Source organism: Engraulis encrasicolus, chromosome 1 (genome assembly GCF_034702125.1).
Source record: "Engraulis encrasicolus isolate BLACKSEA-1 chromosome 1, IST_EnEncr_1.0, whole genome shotgun sequence".
Lineage (NCBI taxonomy): Eukaryota > Metazoa > Chordata > Actinopteri > Clupeiformes > Engraulidae > Engraulis > Engraulis encrasicolus.
The window spans coordinates 23,360,473-23,378,994 of NC_085857.1; the positions used below are offsets into that span (position 1 = coordinate 23,360,473).

Genomic DNA, 18,522 nt, shown 5'->3' on the forward strand with positions numbered 1-18,522 from the left:
CACGCACGCAAAGCGCCAATAATAAAGAAAAAAAAGACTTTAATCGACCAATAAAATCTGGAGGGGGCGCTCGTAAATTAAAAACGACCGTCGCAGTTATGGCACCACCATGGGGCCGGATCATCTGCATCAAAAGCGGAGGGCAATTTCACAAAAATCAGTAAAGGAATGGAGGGTGCACACAATGGACGCGATGACAGCTTAAAGGAGAAAAGTACCGCGGATAGTTTTCTTTTCCCTCCTCATCCTCCTGTGTTCCTCGACGCATGCAGACTGCACTTGGCATTCCGAGGGCGTACCACTCAGACCCCTAGGGGCTCACCTGCTAAAGTCTAGACGCACTGAAATAGATCACTTTTCACAGCATCGGGCTGCCTGCTGTCGCTAGCATACGGGAGATAGAGAGAAAGAGAGAGTGAGCGGGGCCAGTTTCCGCCTGTCGCTTGTGTGCCACATACAGCACTATTACTGCTGAGCAAGACTGGGGGATTCCACCGCAACAGAGGACCAAAATTCCACCCAGCGGTGTCTGCGCTAAGGTGCTCCAGACGGCGGCGGGGGAGAGGTTCGTTGAACCCGCGTCTGTCTGTCTGGTGGTGCCTGCCTCCTGCTTGATCGGTGCGCTCGGAGCTCTCGGCGCCCCTGGGAAAGAGAAAAAAGTGTTTGCTCTCGATAATTCTGCGCTCTGCGTCTCGCCTGTGTTCACAATGAATGGCTGCCTGTAGCGAGAGCGAGGGGAGAGAGAAGGCTTCTGGCTCCTCCATTGAAACACTTTCCAACAGATTACCGTGAGGGGGTGAGTTTGACTGGGTTCACATGGGTTTATCGGGGTCACGGAGGACATGACGGGGGGCTTCGAATGGGGATGGGTCGGCGTGGCAATGGCTGGGCAGCTAGAAATTTGCAAAGAATTTCGGATCGGTTCCGAAACGTTTTTGGAGGGGGAGGATGGAGAGGTGGGGATGGGGATGGGGTGGAGTGGGGGTGTATTGTTTTGGGAAGGTGTGCGATAGATGGGGGATGGGCTCGTAGGGAACAGCTCCAACAAAACTTTAACCACTTCACTGACTTCACAGCCGTAGCTTCAGGCCGCGTCGAGGACTTTATTCTAGAAGTTTTCTTACATTCTCTATGATGTGAACGTTGGCGCACCACGACTCTGTGGCGTTGCTAAAAATTAAGGACTCCCAAACATGATGGGCATAGCGTGTTGCTGTCAAGCGGTACGGGTGTCTCTGCATCCCCGTAACTCCCCTTTCCTCCCCGCGGTGCTGGTTTGGTCTGGCTCGCCCCCAGTAGCTGCATTTGTCCCGGGATGACCTGTTGATGTCGGGAAAAGATGGAGCTTGGGGATGACCCCCTCCCCTTTTTTAAATGAAAAATAAATAAATAAACGGAATGCCTCTAGGGAATCGCTTTGAAAAATATTGTTTGTAGTAGGCTATATGCACGAGTCAGCACAAAAGTAGGAAATGCTTGACATATTTTAATCTGGTGGGATTTCCGATTTCCCAAAGTCAGTGCTGAATGCCTAACAGTTGCGCTACTGTTGTTTGGGCGAACCCAATTTTTTTGGAGTGGGCTAACAGTCTGAATATCTCGTCTGTAGGCCGTAGGATGTAACTCAAGCCGACATCGCATTGCACTGGCACAGAGAGGGGGCGAGAGAACGGCGGATGTGAATGGCTTAATAATTTATTTGTTCGCCTATTTTTGAGACCGACTGCTTTGTGGGTGTCGCTCACATGCAATAACAGCCGCATCTTCAAGGGAAATTCGGGGGATACTGTATCAGTTTTTGGCTTCCGTCGTCCCCCCACCTCCTCCCCGGCCCGTGCCAGCTGAGTGCACCGATCCTCCGGGCAGAGATACTGGCACACCACGGGGCACGGCGCACGGACAGATCGGCTGCCCATACCGACTTGCGGCTACCTACCTAACCAAGCCCTTTCATACGACCGAGGGGCGAAACCTACTTGAAAACTACACTGTTTACAGTGAGGGATGATTCCGTTTCATAGCACTTTTATTGTTCTCCCAAAAATGATTTATCGCGCCTCGGGGGGGATCATAATGTTACCGGTGAGGCGAAGTCCTTTCGGAGCACATAGGCTAAATGCATGGCGTGCTGCTTTTGACTCCATGCGAGCAGTAATCGGCCTCTTCTTATACATCGTTGTGCATGATAAATAACTTCTTCACAATATATTGTAATGGCAGTTTTTAAAGTGGTACCGGTCAGATAACAAATGGCTGCATTTAATTAATCATGTGACAAAAGTCGATATGTTGCACGGTGTCAGTTTCCCACACACCGTTTAGGTTTAAGACAAACACTTGATATTGTGCCTTCAGAAAGGTTATTTGCCCCCCAAAAAAACAATTTCAGGGAAGAAATTGAGTTGGGGATTTGCGTCGTCCCTCCTGCGAAACCCTCTCTCGACTAACCTATACAAATTGTACAAACTGTCCTTATTTGGGGTTTCAGTGAATACAATCCTTACAAGAAATGTGGTGTTGAACTAATCGTTTCCGATTTGTTGCCCTCTGGCTCAATGGAGGAAACTGCGGTGTGAACTTGACTGACCCCGGGGTCGTCGCAGTTAAAAGGTCACGGCTTCAGGGCTTCCCTTCTCGGCTGGCGCGCGCAGCGGGTCTGCGCTCCCTGACTGTGTGGGCCTATTGTTTCACTCATAAATATGGCCTGCAAACGTCTTTGTGAGTGAGCTTTTAGCTGTCAAGCACTGACTATTGTCAACCCCGTTGGAAACACGTGTCTCGACTTGTCAACAGTTTGTATTCTTGGCCGTTTGCTTGTTTTAGTCCAAGATTGTTGTTTTTATATGACGCGTCTCGTATCCAAGAACTTAACGGTTCTTTCCCATAGAAAATATCATTAGTGCAAAGTACTTTGACATAGAACAAGGCTGTGATGGTTAGTTTATCAAGTGGTATTAAAACTTGTGCAAATTCAAAACAGTTATTTTTTACGTTCACCCAAGCATTTTGCCAAGCCAGGTTACTGTGCGCAATTATAATGTCCAAGATCAGGCATTTATTTTCTCGTCTGATATGTGAACATTGAAATTGCTGTTTTACTTTATTTATTGAAGGTTGCCACAATAAACAATGGGTGTTCCAATATGTGACTCTCCAATTAGGCTTACAGGCTTCACAGCTGGAAACATATTGTAAATCAACTCTGTAATGCATTTAGAATTTTTTTTTTGATGAAGTATTACAGTTTGTATACTTGGGAGTCGTTGTGGCAGTTGGATGTAGGCTAAACATGATGAATGTTGTCCAGAACTTACACCCTGAATGACTTCCTTTCCAATTTTCTCTGTAATGCAAGAGCATAACGAGAGGGGTTGCATCACAAGCGGTGGGCATCAGATACAAGGCATTATTCATGTAGACATCAGGGTTTGACATCATTTTTTACGCTTACTGTTCATTGTGGTTTTCCCGAGTCACTAGCCATTCGGCTATTCTACTAGCCACAAATTTGATATTGTTTCTTTTTTTTCTTTATCATTACCCTGTACATCCAACACCAGAAGATGAGGTGCTAAAGCAAAGAGCTTTCTGGAAATAAGTCAAACAAATAGAAATGAAGTAATTGAGCTTTTTCTTGAACTTAGATACAAACAATTGATACACAAGGGGCAAAGTGCAGTAGGCTATTCTGATATGTCAACCTACAGAATTAACTACCTGCCAAATTGGCTAGTGACACTGAAATTGTTACCAGCCACAGCCAAGTTTTACCAGCATTTGGCCGGTTGCAGGTGCCAGTGTCAAACCCTGGTAGAAATGTACCCAAATGGATTCAGAAAGTTGAATTAAACGACTGGAGGGTTGAGGCCTGGTATTACTTTATAGCCCCACATTAAAAACAATGCTAAAGTTTAGTCAATGCATTACTTCAGTTCAGTTCAGTTATGGTTTATTTGAATAGAGACAAATACACATCATGTAGCCATAGGCTAATTTCCTTTGTCCATCCCTAGAAGGGCTTTTAAAATGAAACATAAAAAACTGTTTTTTATTCTATTCGTATTGGATAAAGGCTCCAGTAGTCTCCAAAAAATCCCCTACACTGTAAAAAAAATGCAGTGTTATTCAACACTTGGAAACTCAATTTAACATATTTTGGAGTGTATTTCGTCTCAGAGTACACTCTAAGTGTTGATTTACCACACTGTAAACCCAAACATCAAATGTACTTACCAAGACTAATTAAAATGCACTAAAAGATAGAAGTTTGATGGCATTTCTGAAGAATACTGAGTATTGACAACTTATTTGAGGAAATAGTTGTTCAGATGAATATGTTTTAGTTGAATGGATTAAATTCATAAGTTTTGGTTATGACCCCGCCTCTTTTTCTTCAGGCTGCACCAACTGGCCTCTACCCAGATGTGGGCAGTTGAATGTATTCCTGCAGTGTGTTTCATGTTAACAGATCGTTTCAAATTTCAACTGACAATATGGCCACGCTGCAGCATCCAATTTTAAATCAGAATATTGCCACCTAGTAAAATTAGGCTATCTTGTGAAGTGCCATTGCACAATTGAAAGTCAAATGCTGCATGACATAATTGGCATTGCCTACCATCAACCAGGAACAATGGTAGTGCCCAATCAACCTGTCAATTAGTACCTGCCCTCACTTGAGTACATAGGACTGTTACAAGTTCATTGAATTACTACCTGCAGCTGCCACATGCCTGATTACTCTGGTCACATGGTTAACTTTCACCTCTATAAAAACTCAGACTGTCACAATGCTTGAGTTGCTTGCCTAAATGACTGGTTCGCTGGCTCTCTGTCCGGCTTGTTGGTTAGTGAGCTAACTGACCGACCAACTGACTGTTTGTTGGCCAGCTGGTTGGCTGGCTAACTGACTCTTTTGGTTGACTGTATGGCTGGTTTGTTAGCTGGCTAGCCATACAACTGACTTGTTTGTTGGTTAGTTGGCTGACTAACTGAGTGTTAGTTGGTTAGCCGGCTCTTTGGCTGGCTAGCTGACAACTGACTCTTTTGGTTGGCTGGTGGACTGGTTTGTTGGCTGGCTAGGTATTTAGTTGGTAGTGAGTATTGTGGTAGCAGGTATCCTTTTTGGTGTGTTGCTTACTTGACATTTCAGGATTGTCTAATTATGCTCAACTAGAGTATTCTATGCACACTGGTTAATGTACTATCATCCAGGAGATTACAATAATTAAATGGTAATAATATTGCACATACTGCAGAAACTTGAATTTCTCAGTGGTTATGGATAGTTTGGTCTATTAATACAAGAGAGCAGTGTGATGGACTGGTTCCATGCCACAGTTGTCTCAGTCATGGTGAAGAATGGGAGGTGCCACAATAACATGGTAGCTACCTCTTTTGTGGTGATGAATGGAGGGGCGGGATCATGGTAGTGTGGGTAGGGTGACAGTAACTAACTGTGGTGTGGCCACAGTAAACTACTGTGAGAAGATCACAGTAAACTGTGAGGATGGAAAAGGATGGAAAACTGCAAATTTTAAATAAAATAATTAATTACAGTTAATCTTACGAATGATGGTAAGTTTAATCGACTGGGAATTTAGTACATTAAACTGGGAATTTTGCATACAATAACTATAGATAACAGTTACTACTGTGGAAGATGGTAGGTTTAATCAATTTGGACTTAAGTACATTTAACTTACACTTTTACATATAATGAGTATATACAACAGTTGAGGTCACAAAAGATTGTAAGTTTAATCATTCATAATTACTTAGTTTTTCTAGGGCAACCACTTTTCTGGGTTTTTGTAAGTAAACTCAACTTATAAGGTTTTACAGTGCACTGTAGTTTTCACTGTGTACTGTAATTGCCTGCATGTCAACTATTCCCTCCTTTTGAATCTTAAATTATGTCAGGAAATGTTGCCACTGCCTGTAAGATAATAATAATAACCACTACAGTAAGTGAAAATTATTTTTCAACATTTGCAGGCCCTGTCACTCGATTTGATTTATCAAGCGTTTGGTAATTTCCAAGCCTAGGTGATTAATCTTAACTCTAGCAAATCTGATTTTAGGATGGATGTATGCACAAACGGGGATTGGCTGTTAACATCCCTCAAACTACTGCCAACAGCATTTCCTCATTTCCTCGGGGGCGTGGAAGAGCAGTAGGCTATTGTAAACGTTTTGAGACCCATACAGAGTTAGCTCTGAGTAGCTTGGGTGTGTGTGTCTGGGGGGGGGGGGGGGGGGGGGGGGGGGGGGGGGGGGGGGGGGGGGGGGGGGGGGGGGGGGGGGGGGGGGGGGGGGGGGGGGGGGGGTGGGGGGGGGGGGGGGGGGGGGGGTGGGGGGGGGGGGGGGGGGGGGGGGGGGGGGGGGGCTTATGATTAACATGCCTACTAAGAGGGTGTTGGCAGGCTGGTAGGTCAAGGGGGCGTTGGGGGGCTTATGATGAGGTCCAGGGGGCGCTTATTCAAAAGAAGGTTGAGAACCACCTTCCGAGTGCAACAGCACTATGACATTACACAGAGCTGTTACAAATGCGTTATGACTTGGTCATTGTCTTTGTCAGACAGCTAATTTAAAACAGGGTTAAAAAAAACAGTTGTCCAGAGTTTGCTAACCTCTTGGGTGATGGTTGTGGTGGTGGTGGTGGTGGTGGTGATAGGGGTAGGGGATAAGGCAATGTAACTTAATTGCTTAGACTGTTACAGCCAATTCAGTTGCTAGACTCTGTAGGGAGCATGCAGCCTTATAGCGTAATTGATTAGGCTGTTACATTTCAACCTCACGCCTTTCATTCAGCTGAACAGACAGGCAGACGTGCATGTGTGTGTGTGTGTGTGTGTGTGTGTGTGTGTGTGTGTGTGTGTGTGTGTGTGTGTGTGTGTGTGTGTGTGTGTGTGTGCGCGCGTGCTGGTGGAAGTTAGCTGCTGGCTTGCCCAGATCTGAGGAGCTTGAAATGTTCATTTTCCCTGCCAAGTTTGAGGGCTCTCCTACTGTGGTATTTATGCAGGAGATAAATCTGCTCCACTGAACTGTGTGTGTGTGTGTCTGTGTGTCTGTGTGTCTGTGTGTCTGTGTCTGTGTGTGTGTGTGTGTGTGTGTGTGTGTGTGTGTGTGTGTGTGTGTGTGTGTGCCTGTGTCTGTGTCTGTGTCTGTGTGTGTGTGTGTCTGTGTAAGAGAGAAAGAGAAAGAACAATTGAGAGAGAGAGAGAGAGATGTGAGAAAGAAAGAAAGAAAGACAGACAAAGACGCCAAAAAAACAGACTGATAAATAGTGAGAAGAGGAGACGAGAGAGATAGATAGTGAAACACAAATAAAAAGAAAAAGAGAAGACAGGGGCAAGAGAGCGGCTTACTTGTAGAATTGCCAAACATCGCCTCTGCTTCTGCGCTCCATGTGCGTTCTCTCTACTCTTGAGACAACCTTCCTGTAGTCTGAAGTACCTTTGATTCGCTAAAATCATTCGCAAAATGTCTCCTTACAAATCAGGAACATTATGGGAAACACCCTCTGCTGATTTCCATAACACCCCAGTCAGTTAATCAAGGGCATTTATCCCCGCATGACTTACTATATCTACAAGGGAGCATGTCGCTAAGCTAGTGAAAGTCAATGGATCCGTGAATGCTACACGGATCCATTGACTTTCACTAGCTTAGCGACATATTCCCTCTTTTAACTTGTCTTAAAGCAAGACAACGCTTAACATGAAAAATAAGACACTTTACCACCTTTATAAACCCCAGCCAACGATTTTAACTGTATTAAGCCCCAAAATAGTGGCATACCCCTTTAAATGGTTAAAATATTTGATTTTTTAAACGAAAGATTAAACATTTAGTTTGTCTTAGTAGCAAATAAATCAGTCAAATCTCAGTTGACGTGTGCCCAGATTCACAGCCGAGGTCTGTTGGAATAGATCAAGCGAGAGAAGCAGGCTAGCTAGCGTGCCGTGTGGGGGCTGTCTGAAAGAGCAGGAGAGGGGGAAGAAATCTTTTTTTTTATTTCAAAAGTGTGAATTTTGGCCTCAGGGCAGACTTGACCTGGGCTTGACTCTGTTTAGTCAGACAGAAGCAAAAAGCTAGCATACAGACTTCCTATGGTGGTCCAACTAGGGTAGTGTTTCTCCAAGGGGGCGCTACAACCCCCCAGGGGGGCGTTTGGGAGCCCTAGGGGGCATTGAGAAGGATACAGATGAGTGGGGGCGGAGCTTAGTTCCCATTTGGGGGCATTAGTCTATTTTATTTTTCAATACTAAGGGAGATGTTGGCAGGCTTATAATGAGGTCAGGGGGGTGGTGGGCTGGGGGCGTTGGGATGCTTATGATGAGGTCAAGGGGGCGTTTGTTCAAAAAAGGTTGAGAACAACTGAACTAGGACTTAAGGAAGGATAGTAGGTCTAGCCATACCCTTGTTCAATAGGCCTATGAAAAAGATGAAGTGTTGATTCAACACTTACAGAGTCAATTTTGTCATCCTTCTGAGCAGTGATGCTCAACCTTTTCTGAACAAACGCCCCTGTGAGCTAATCATCAGCCTCCCAACGCCCCCTTGACCTCGTCATAAGCCTACAAACACCCCCCTTAGTATTAAAAAATGCCTCAATGCCTCTCAAGGCCCTCTGGGACTCCCTGACTTTTGCTTCATTAAACTCAGTCTCCTTTGTGCCGAGCCAATGTTATGACCTTAATGTTACCAAATTGTGACCAAGTCTTAATACAGTGTGTGTACAGTATATACAGTATCATTCTCTTCACCACAAGGCTTTGGCTGGATTTTTTTTTGTTTCTGAGGATGTCTTTCAGTCCGCATTTTCACTGACTCATGTTCAAGCTGTGAACTCTCGTGACTCACAAGTCGTGCGTGAAAATCATGTTGCACCTACTGACTGGGACTGCACAATATTTTTCAGATGTGTGTGATGAGAAATGGGTTTTTTGTTGAGTGCTGCCATGACAATGTGATTTGCCATACTTTATGTAAAACAAATACATATTTATAGTGCGTAGCAATGCCTTCCAGGGTTATGTTCAGTGTCAAAGGCCAGACGTGAAAATCTGTGTGTTGTGATGTGTGCAGATATCTAGGGCAGCAGGTCACTCTATGATTATATCCAGATATTTTTTTCTATGAATAGCCCAATGCCCAATTCAGTATTAGGCTACTGCATAACCAGGAAATGTGTTATCTATTATTACACTATATTTAGAACCCATTTATTTTGCTGGTTAAATGGACAGCAAAGCTATGGCGACATTTCAAACTTGTACAAGTGCAATTTAATTTCCCCTCTGGCCACTAATACAACACTCTCTAATTGTCATTAGATTGATACAACACCCTTTCTTTCCAGACCTGCTGTTTTGTGTGCCAGATTTGTACACCACTGTTGATATGAGAGTCATACTAAAGCTTATTGCAGTTATGCTGCACTTATATCGTGTTTATATTGTGGATGTTAAGATTTAATCATTAATCCAGGTCTACCTTTGAGCCATTGCTTATTCATAGTATTCGAAACAATATCAATGAATTAACTTAAACTGAAGATTAAAACCTCTTCTATTCCCTCACTGCTGTAGAGTCTGCATTTTGTGCACTAAGGACTCAGACATCATTGTTGGCCATTTATATGTAGGCCTAATTGGAAACTTAATTTATGTTGCAGTTATTGCCTATGAGAACAGTGTCAATTTATGGACTTCAAACTCTTTGGTTCCTGTCTGTAGACCCTGCAGTTGGTGGGTGATGACTCAGGGATAGAGGTGGCCACCCCCAACCCTTTGAGGAGTACCATCCCAAATATGTGATTAGAATTTTGCCAAATTTTTGAGTTCTCGTTATGATGTCACAAGGACTTTGTAAACATTTTACAGTGAAATTCTAGAAGAACTGGGAAAAACTTAACAGTTCAAACTTAACCATCCTTACCCCTCAAAGGGTTAATAGTTGTTATATGACAGCTATACCATGATTTGTAGTGTTGTGTAATTACTATCATGTAAACCCTTCACTACAGCTTGTTCGATAGTTATGGGCTTTCAATCCATGGGACTTTGTCTTCAATGAAATACAGCTTGCATTCAACTTTACTCTTTTTATGAACCTCGCCTATTCTTCTCTGGACGTTAGTAGTTAAGTCCCATCATTGAAACCTTGCTTATTCATTGCAAATTATGGACTTAATTGGGCATGTGTTTGTATTTGTTCCTGTCAGTGATAATAGTATGGCAATGTTAGTAATCCAACCCGATCATAGACACATTGCTGATGCCAAAGGTATGGCAACAATGTCAATTATCTCTTCTTTCCTTTCTGTAGACCAGTGATTCTCAACCTCTTTTGAATAAATGCCCCCTGGGCCTCATCATAAGCATCCCAGCACCCCCTTGACCTCATCATAAGCTTGCCAACGCCCCCGCTTAGTATTAAAAAAAAATACATGGGTTCTACATTTTTGTTTTCTCCTGGCTGCGCGACACTAGCTGCGCACAACTCAACCTCTGATTGTTGGAAACTGCTGTCGGTAATCAAATTAGCTCACATGGTTGACTGCCAGTGTTTTGCCCCTCCTCACAACATCGTGTTTATAAACACGGTGAACCCACGTATACACCCCAATGGCAACTAAGCACCACCCCCTCTCAGCTGTATTTTTTCAATGAATTGCTTTGTAAAAGGCCTACTATTTACCCATCACTTATTTGCCACTCATGGAGAGAATTTAACGAGTTCACTAATCAGTATCAATTGACATCAAACTTAAAGCATCAGCTATCATCAACATACTTAATATGGCATGACTGTAATAGCCTCAAACTATTGAGATGTGATTTATTCAATAGTGAAGGACTTTACCCACAGACTTTATCCACAGACCGATCTCTCCTTCTTTCTTTGAGATTTCTACAGTGGTGCTCATATGTTTACATACCCCAGCAGAATATACGCTTTCTTGGTGATTTCTCACAAAATATGAAGGATTACACGAAACTTTTTTTTCCACTTATTGCTTGTGACTGGCTTAAGACATTTATTACCAATTTTCTGTGATTACTCTTTCAAAAGCATGATCACAACCCAAACTACCCAAATGACCCTGTTCAAAAGTTTACATACCCTAGTTTCTGATGCTGAATATGGCCCTGTTTAACATCAGGGACCGCTCTAAATTGTTTGTGGTAGTTGTGGATAAGGCTCTTAATTTTATCAGATGACAAAACAGCACATTCTTCCTGGCAGAATGGTTGTTTCCTGTAATGTCTTTGGGTGTCTTGCTGGAACCTCTCATTTGAGGTTTCCCCTGAGTGGCTCAATGATGTTGAGATCAGGAGAGTGAGATGGTCGCTCAAAAACTTCATTTTATTCTTTCTGAAGCTAATGACGGGTTGATTTGGCTTTCTGTGTCGAAATATTGTCATTTTGGCACTGTTGGAATTTCAATTCAGAAGTGCAATATGATGGGTTTGGTTGGAATCAAGCCATTGGGCAAGTACATCAAATACATTTCACCCATCATTGCGAGGGAAATTGTTCAGGAGGCATAGGACAACCAAAAAATAACTTAAGGTGAAATATAGGACAACATGAAAAAATGTTTTAAGCTGTACATTAAAGAGGCAATTGAGGAAAGATGGGCTGTTGGGGGTTGCCAGGAGAAAGCCATTACTACAAAAATGCAAACATGTTATTTCGCATATGATGCACCAAATAGCATAGTGGGAAGCATCAGAATGCCTGTGACAAAGTCATTTGGAAAAATGAGATCAATATGGAACTTTTTTCAGCCACTATTAACAATACCATTTGGAGAACAGTCAACGGAGCCTATGATGAAAGTTATACCTTCCCTTCTTTGAAACATGGTCATGGACCACTGATGTCATGGGGACATTTGAGTCACAAATGCACTATACTTTTGGTCCATACTCACAGAATGATGAATACATTGACCTGTGAAAAATACTGGAGGAAACTCGACACTCATCAGCCTTGAAACTGCACATGGTCTATTGTTTGTACATGCCAACATGACAATATTTCGACACAGAAAGCCAAATCAACCCGTCATTAGCTTCAGAAAGAATGAAATGAAGTTTTTGAGCGACCATCTCACTCTCCTGATCTCAACATCATTGAGCCACTCAGGGGAAACCTCAAATGTGAGGTTCCAGCAAGACACCCAAAGATATTATAGGAAACAACCATTCTGCCAGGAAGAATGTGCTGTTTTGTCATCTGAGAAGGTTAAGAGCCTTATCCACAACTACCACAAACAATTTAGAGCGGTCCCTGATGTTAAACAGGGCCATATTCAGCATCAGAAACTAGGGTATGTAAACTTTTGAACAGGGTCATTTGGGTAGTTTGGGTTGTGATCATGCTTTTGAAAGAGTAAACACAGAAGATTGCTAATAAATGTCTTAAGCCAGTCACTAGCAATGAGTGGAAAAAAAGGTTTTGTGTAATCCTTCATATTTTGTGAGAAATCCCAGAGAAAGCGTATATTCTGCTGGGGTATGTAAACATATGAGCACCACTGTATGTCACTTTCGCTCTATCTCCTTATAGTCTCCTTAGTGACCTACGGCCCACTGTAGACTCAGATACCCACTGCCAGTCGGAAATGTATATTGCTTATGCCTTGTCCACATCAAGAGCGTCCTACGCTGCCTGGTGGCGGAGATAGAAGAAGTTTCGCATTCGCTGTATTCACTATGGACGTGACATTGACATGTTTGATTTAGCTCATCACATAACGGCTCTGGCTTGACAGCCTGGGACATTTGGAGATATGAACATTCCAATTGGTTTATGCCAAACTGCGTCATAGCTCTTCACCATAAGATTAACATGACTTTAATCCTCTGGTCGCATACCCTCCATAGAGAAATAATGACTTCCATTGCTCCGTTAGCGTAGGTCGCTCTTGGTGTGAACAAGGTAATAATACTGTTAATGTTAATACCAAAATTATTTTTTTTCCTTTTCCTTCTGTAGACCATGTATTTAGCAGACTATGTCTCAGATGCTGCAGATGACCCCAAGTTTGGCAACTAATGAAACCCCTTTTCACAAAGCCCATATTATAACCTCACTGTCAACAAAATTGTAACGTCCAAGTCTTAATCTGTTACCTAAGGCTCTCAGTAATGTCATAGCAATGTTGTTAGGTTGTAGTTGAGTGTTTTCAGCAAAGCCTGAACAGGCCCACCGGCGGGAACCATCTGCACTAAGGGGCTACTATGGCATTTCATGTTATGTTTCTGCTTTTGAGACATTATTGAAAAGTTATGGACTGTAAACTAAGCATAGCTCTGTGTATCTCCCTCCCTCCCCTGGTTATTGGCCAATGGCTTAGTCCAGTGATTCTCAAACTGTGGGTAGGGGCCCACTTGTGAGCAGTGTTTCCAGATTGGGCGGTTTAGGATGGCTGCTTAGGATGGCCGTCTGCGGGTAAAAATGGCATTTAGCAGACATTTCTGCCCATAGAAATCAATAGAGAAATTGGGCAGGATAGTGCTTCCAGGTGGGTTTTGAGCATTTGGGCGGTAAATCATAAGCCTCATCTGGCAACCCTGCCTGTGGGCTCTGATGGTATTCCAAATGGGCACTGAAATCTTTTTCTAAAAATCTAATTAATATTTGTGTGAATGTTGCTTTTGACTATTTGAGTTGTATTGTTTATTGGGTCAGAGGTGGGCCCTTACCATTTGTGTAATGGTTGGGAATCCCTGGTTTAGACACAGTGGATGGTTACTTTGGTGACATATTTTATGTGCCAGAACATGGCATGCATGAGGATATAACATCACATATTGAGTAGTTATGGAACTACTTTGAAACTAAAGATTGCTCTCTGTTTCTCTTCCCTCTCCTATCCGTAGACCCTGTAGTTAGCGGGCTATGGCTCAGACGCTGCAGATGGCCATTCCCAACTTTGGCAGCAACGTGCTGGAGTGTCTGAACGAGCAGCGACTTCAGGGCCTCTACTGCGACGTCTCGGTGGTCGTCAAGGTACGGCAGCTTATGCAAGTCCATGCCCTTGTCCAGGGGTGCATTTCTCAAAAGAGAAGTTGTTAGCCTGTTAGCAACTTTGATAGTTGCCAATGGGAAATTGGATTGCAACCAACAAAGTAACTACCGTAGTTAGCAGAGCCGTTTATAGAGAGAGTCTGGCCAACTCTAATCATGGACGCCATTTTCGTTCCCCACGGCGAGGATTCTACAGTGTAACCCTATGGGCAGCATACCGTCAAAATCGCTGGATCTAAAATACATATAAGGCTTCATATACCATCAAACTTGGGTTGTAGTATTATCAAGAACCCAACATATGAAAACAAACGTTAAGGAGTTCGTTCGTATAGAAGGGGTTTGCTTAAAAGAGGGTTTTGTCGGCATAGTTTTGATGTGCTCAGCAGTGCATTCAAGCGTTACTTCCGAGTTGTTGTTGCCTAGGTAGGCTACATCCAACGTCAAAGTCGATATTTAAGTAATGTACAGAAATGATATTCACAACGATGGTCAAGTTCATGTACAGGGACCCTGGTGATACTTGCGCCAAAGTTTCACGTTGTGTCGAGATTTAGTAGTTTAAAAATAACGATGTGCTCAGCAGTGCATAATCACGATTGCAGACAGTAGAACTGTAAGATGAGTCTGGATGCTCGTAGGATGAGTCTGGATATTCATAGTATGAGACTGGACGTGAGTTTAAATCGCTGGGGGAAAGGACCTTATTAGCGCGACAGAAATAATAACTTGGTGGGCAAAGTTATGTTTTCACAGTAGGCCTATAACATAGTTACAGGTGGCAATTAAGATTTGACAAGCTTCAAGACAGAAACCTAACTTCATTCGTTTTCTAAGTGTGGACAGGAGTTTTTGAGAGCATGTCATCATCATGACTGTTTCTTTCAGAAGTAATTGTTAGCAATAGTCGAAGGGGGAAAAAATACATTTACCTCACACACAACACGGAGAAATCTGCTGCTTTCCGGTTATTAATTCTGACCTTTATCCATAAAGGGGAGTTTATATCCATGCATGTCCCAAATCCTCCGTTTGTCACGAGTTAAACGATGCTGTTTGTTTCTCCTGACCCGGCCCTGCACTACAGCCATATGCACAACAGTTTGTCATAATAATAATGTTATAATATTATAGTGAAGCGTCATTTTTTATATCTGATAATGCTCATTAATGGGAGCGTGGGGAACGAAAATGGCGTCCATAAAACATGTGACCAGCCCAGAACCAATCAAAATAGCGGGATAGCTCGAACGTTCGAACCCATAGTTGGCCAGACTCTCTCTATATACGGCTCTGGTAGTTAGCAACTATGCTTTTGAGAAATGCACCCCAGAGTTGCATGAAGTAGAAGTAGAACTACTTTCACTGATGTTATTACAACACTACCTGTATGGTGTTGCAACGTTGAAACCATGTTATATCACACCACTTGTGTTGAAATTACTCCTGAGTACTTCTACTTCTACTTTATACTACTCTTCCCTTGTCAACGTATTACATGTCTTTGTTCTATGCCTTTTTTCAACTTTTATATTAGGTGTGCATTACTTGATATTGCTACATAGATATTTGATGGATCACTCCGTATCACAAAAAAAGTTTAGTAGTCTGTGTAGAGGAGTGTATACTGGAGTGTATATGAGTAGTATATGAATGTGTATATGTATTGTATGTGGATGTTTTAAGATGTTTATGTGTCTATGTGTGAAAAAGGTGTCTATATGTATAGCAAAAGGTGTCTATATGTATAGCAAATGAGATGTCTACTGAACAGTCAAATGTGAAAACAAATATCCCTATGGGACAATAGAGAATCTAATCTAATCCAATCTATTTGTAGTAATCAGTTAATAGCTTCTGGTACTACTACTAAGATTTACTTTGTATAATGACAATGAAGGCATTCTGTTCTATTCTATTATTTTCTATTCTATTCTATTCTATTCTATTCTATTCTATTCTATTCTATTCTGTTTTTTCTATTCTATTCTTTTCTATTCTATTCTATTCTATTCTATTCTATTCTATTCTCTTCTATTCTATTCTCTTCTATTCTCTTCTATTCTATTCTGTTCTATTTGATTCTATTCTTTTCTATTCTATTCTATTCTATTCTATTCTATTCTATTCTATTCTATTCTATTCTATTCTAAGGGCCATGCCTTCAAGGCACACCGGGCTGTCCTGGCGGCCAGCAGCTCCTATTTCCGAGACCTCTTCAACGCCAGTGGGGCCGATGGTGGAGTGGTGATGGGCACCAAGGGTGGAGGAGGAGTAACAGGTGGGGGAGGTGAACTGACATCACACGGACATCCCCAAAGGGATAAACGCAACTTGGCTATTTAGATAAATGTATTAGTTTCTGTCCCTAGAGCAATGTTGTGTGATGAAGCGGTCCGCACACTGGGTATTAACTCCAAAAATACTTTATTTCATTTTAAACATTCGAATGAAATAAAAATGAAATAAAGTGTTTTTGGAGTCAATACCCAGTGTGCGGACCGCATCATCACACTTCATCACACTACTTTCTACTGTTTGTCTGGCACCTGGACAACTACTTGTGGATGTGCACACCCTACTTCTAAACCCTAGAGCAATGTTGGGCAGGTGTCTTGCACAAGAACACTTAATCCATGGATGTTATTGGAATCCGACTAGCAATCTTCCGGTTCTAAGACCTAGCTCTTCTCTGAGTTACCAGGTCCCCAAGTAATTGAGAGGACCACAGGAGTCCGATATATGGCTTGGTTGGGGGTGTCCATTGGAGCTGTTTGCATATACAGAGAGCCCATCATTTGCTGCTACACCCCTTGGAGTCGGTGGTGGTGGAGCTTCCTCAAAATCCCAGAATCCCAGAATCCTGGCCCAGCCAGCAATGCACGGCTACGTTGGCGACCTGGGTTCGATTTCGGCCCAAGGTTATTTCCCGAACCTTCCCCTTCTCTCACATCACTCATTTCCGGTCGCTCTCTAACAGCCCTGTCATAAATATAGGCGCAAAAGCCACACAAAAAAAACAGAATCCAGAAGGTGTAAGACAACAAGTTGGCAAGACTGCAGCAAAAATCTCTTCATGATCAAGAAAAGATCAAATTTGGCAGTACTGTAGTAGACAGTTTGTCAGTAGACAGCACAGTTTCAAATGCAGTTTCACAGTTGCAATACCTACTCTGGCCACCATCCTACACAGTAAGTGCACCTTTAATGAACTCGTCAAAAAAAATCCCTTCTCCTTTACAGGCCTAGGTGTGGGCGGGGGGTCGGTGGTGGTGGAGCTCCCGCCTGCCGTGCAGCCCCAGAGCTTCCAGCAGATCCTGTCCTTCTGCTACACGGGCCGGCTCAGCATGAACGTGGGCGACCAGTTCCTGCTCATGTACACCGCGGGCTTCCTGCAGATCCAGCAGATCATGGAGAAGGGCACCGAGTTCTTCCTCAAGGTCAGCAGCTCACCATTCATCTCTAGTGTCTCTGCTTAAAGGCGTATGCCACTATTTTGGGGCTTAATACAGTTAAAATCGTTGGCGTATGTTGCTAAGCTAGTGAAAGTCAATGCATCCATGTAGCATTGCTACATGCTACACGGATTCATTGACTCTCACTAGCTTAGCGACATACTCCCTCTTTTAACTTGTCTTAAAGCAAGACAACGCTTCACATGAAAAATAAGACACTTTACCACCTTTATAAACTCCAGCCAACGAGTTTAACTGTATTAAGCCCCAAAATAGTGGCATACCCCTTTAACACTCTGACATAACTAATTCTACTCAACCTTGTGGCCTTAGTTTTTTTGTTTTACTTTTTTTCCTTAGTTTTTAGCTTCTTCCCTTGAGCCACTGCTTTAACATCTCTAATGTACCTAACATATTTTATGCACCTCAATTGCTTTTAACATCCTTTTAACATCTTTAATTATTTTTGCTACATATTTTACCGTGTGTTGGACATTGCTGTCAGTGTTGCAACTGCACACTACGCCTTTATGTCTTTTTTGCCACTTTTTTAATGCATCTTTTTTTTTTTGCTACGTCATCTTTACTTTGTGCTGGACAATGTTGTCAGTGTTGCAACTGTACACTGCGCTTTACCCTTTTCTTGCTTAAATTTTCTCTTTAGAAGTCGCTTCGGTCAAAGGCGTCTACTAAATGTAATGTAATGTAATGTAACGTAGTGTAGCCCCTTAATGTGTGCCATGTAATAGTCACTGAAAAACCTTAACTACCATGGTACTACACCACTATGACAATACATAGAGCCTAATACATTATGGCTCATTTCATTATGATGCTAATTTATAGAAAGTACAAAATGCGCGCACATCACTGGCACAGGTGCTGGACAAAACAAAATGACTTAAAGTAAATAATGAAGGTCCGCAACACTGTTAATGCTACCAGTCGTTTAATGGCACAATGTTTCGGACCTTAGTCCTTCTTCAAGTAAAACCGACAATTTATAACAGGGACAGTG

The 18,522-nt window shown here is 42.7% G+C and overlaps 1 protein-coding gene across 2 annotated transcripts in view; it reads left to right on the forward strand.

Annotated features, from left to right (window-relative positions):
- Positions 1-67: 67 nt before the first annotated feature.
- Positions 68-18,522, forward strand: part of nacc1b (nucleus accumbens associated 1, BEN and BTB (POZ) domain containing b) — a 45,770-nt gene continuing 27,315 nt past the window's right edge. The window contains exons 1-4 of one of the 2 annotated variants that reach the window (XM_063206157.1): positions 68-796; positions 13,902-14,031; positions 16,204-16,330; positions 17,293-17,489. In XM_063206157.1, the coding sequence (XP_063062227.1) occupies positions 13,921-14,031; positions 16,204-16,330; positions 17,293-17,489 (435 nt within the window). In that variant the 5' untranslated portion in view covers positions 68-796; positions 13,902-13,920. Of the gene's footprint in view, positions 797-1,463; positions 1,998-13,901; positions 14,032-16,203; positions 16,331-17,292; positions 17,490-18,522 lie in introns of those variants that run through there. The other variant, XM_063206217.1, reaches the window with a different exon arrangement.